This window comes from Capricornis sumatraensis, chromosome 1, assembly GCF_032405125.1.
Source record: "Capricornis sumatraensis isolate serow.1 chromosome 1, serow.2, whole genome shotgun sequence".
NCBI lineage: Eukaryota > Metazoa > Chordata > Mammalia > Artiodactyla > Bovidae > Capricornis > Capricornis sumatraensis.
Window position 1 is genome coordinate 112,205,493 of NC_091069.1, and position 2,554 is coordinate 112,208,046.

The following is a 2,554-nucleotide window of genomic DNA, read 5'->3' on the forward strand; positions in this document are numbered from 1 at the left end:
TGGCTTTTAAACAGGAAGTTTTCAGCTCTGTAATTAGTAGTCCACAATGGTAGCTTTGATACTTAATTACAACATTGCTTAGACAACAATAACATGAGAAAAATGAACACTGAATGCAGTATTTCTGGACACACCTCTGGCTACTTCTTATTGGCTGGGAAACAGTTCCATATGACTACTAAATAATCCATACAGAAATGTATGTATGTAGACAGGCAGCATGCATTTACAACAGATACTTCCAGTTAAGTTCAGTCACTGCTCTGGATTTGGACTAAAATGTTATGCCCAGTAACAGCAATAGAACATCACCAGAGACTGCTGTAAACTCATAGAGGCCTCTCTGCTCTGAATGGTAAGCAGCTCCCGTTGCAGACTGGATCAGTCTTCAGAGCAAAGGCGATGGCATTTTATCCACTGCAAATCGCTGGACTGGTTCTTGGGTTCTTCGGCATGGTCGGGACCCTTACCACAACTCTTCTGCCTCAGTGGAGAGTATCGGCTTTTATTGGTAGCAACATTATTGTCTTCGAAAGGGTCTGGGAAGGCCTGTGGATGAACTGTGTCCGACAAGCCAAGGATAAGTTGCAGTGCAAGGCCTATGATTCTTTGCTGGCCCTCCCTCCTGCCCTAGAGGCGTCCCGGGCCCTCATGTGTGTGGCTGTGGCCCTATCTGTGATTGCTCTGCTTGTCGGCATCTGTGGCATGAAGAAGATTCGGTGCACAGGCTCTAACCGGAGGGCAAACGCATACCTCGTGGGAATTTCCGGAGTCCTCTTTATCCTGACCGGTATCTTCGTCCTGATTCCAGTGTGCTGGATGGCCAATACCATCATCAGGGATTTTTACAACCCAGCGGTCCATGTAGGTCAGAAACGAGAGCTGGGAGCTTCACTCTTCGTCGGCTGGGCTACTACCGCGGTCCTCATCGTCGGAGGGGCTCTGCTCTGTGGGTTCTACTGTTGCAACCGAAAGAGGCCAAGGCACAGATATTTAGCCCCTGGGCGTCATGTGCCACATGCACGTAATCCACAACCGACAGTGACGGTGCTCAGTAGGACTTCCACCAGTTATGTCTAACACCTTTCAGGTCCAACTGCGGATTATGATCCTTGTGTTTTATAGACGCTTGCCAGAAACTGTAAGTACGCCAGGCAGGAGAACTTGCTTTATGACTGCTCTTAAATTGAGATGAGAAGTTTAAAGGGCATATAGATGTAGTCACCTGTGGCGGGAAGAGAAATGACTTACTTTGGACCTTCTAACCTCATGTGTATTAAATGCATTTACTATTCTGGCCTCAATCTTCAGTCCAATTTGTGTAATCTACTGATAGATTCCTCTTTCTTCACTATCATATATTATCTGTTAAAAGGTCCAAATTCTATTGCTGTTGATATGCGATAGCAATAAAACATACTCTAAAGCATAACCTATTATCTTTTATTCAAAATATTTCTTTTACTAACATGAAATATCAGTAAACAGCTAAAACGATGGCTTCTTTCTTTTTTAAACAATTAGCTGAAAACAATAGACATCAAATAATGCTTTTAAATGAATTTAGCAAAATATAGAAACGCTAGTTCAATGAAAAGATTTGTTAATCCTTTAGGAAACTATTAGCAATTAAACAGTTTTAGGGAAAGTGAGCTTTGATTTCTGCTAAGATATTTAGCAAGATGATTTTAAAGCTTCTAATGTATATAGTTAAACTTGCTGAGAATTATATATACAAAGGAAAACAATTTATAAATGAAAAATAATATGCTTTCAAAACCTATGATGTGTACCTACAAGCAAACAGAATTATCTGTCTTGATAAGATACAACAATAGAAGACTGTGAACACTCAATTCCCGTCAAAAGTAAATACAACCCCAATTAATGAATTAAGGTCTAGGTGTTGAAGGGAATGGTTTCTGTTCCTTGTTTTATTCTTTAGTCATTGCACAGGTCTATACACGCTAAGTAGATTGAGGACTCAAGGTCATGATTCAGGCAATTAGTCAGGCCAAAATAAGTACCTCCTTTTTTATTCTCAAATAAATAGCTATAGATAAAGCATTTTGTTTTACTCGAATTGTATGCATTTGTTTCTCAATTCTTTACTTCTTATGTATTGAACATGCCAATATTGTAGGGGAGAGATGGGTAGACAAAAGTCTATGGGGCAAAACAGAGTTTGTGGGGCAAGACCGTTCCTATGTGATGCTCCTCCAATATCTTATTAATCATTAATATTATCTATTCAATTTTAACTTTTCAAATATTGTGTTTATTTTATAATAAAAATGTATTTCATATACAATACATAATTTCAGTGAAGAGACATTTGTTTGCCAAATATTTATTTTACGTTCATGTTTATTATAATAAAATGATATAGTAAAATAGTTGCATATTTTCAATGATTTTGGTCTATTTGCCTTTTTTTGGAGGGGGTCAGTTTGAAAATGAAATTCTATCCTCAAAAGATCATCTAATAACTCTGAAACATTAAATCAGAGATAACTCAAGGCTAGATACTAATGTCAGACCCTCATTCTATTCT

At 38.6% G+C, this 2,554-nt stretch overlaps 1 protein-coding gene across 1 annotated transcript; it reads left to right on the forward strand.

Annotated features, from left to right (window-relative positions):
* The first annotated feature begins 402 nt into the window (after positions 1-402).
* Positions 403-1,080, forward strand: CLDN17 (claudin 17). Its single transcript, XM_068983316.1, has one exon. The coding sequence runs from the start codon at positions 403-405 to the stop codon at positions 1,078-1,080; it is 678 nt and encodes a 225-aa protein (XP_068839417.1).
* The last annotated feature ends 1,474 nt before the right edge of the window (positions 1,081-2,554 follow it).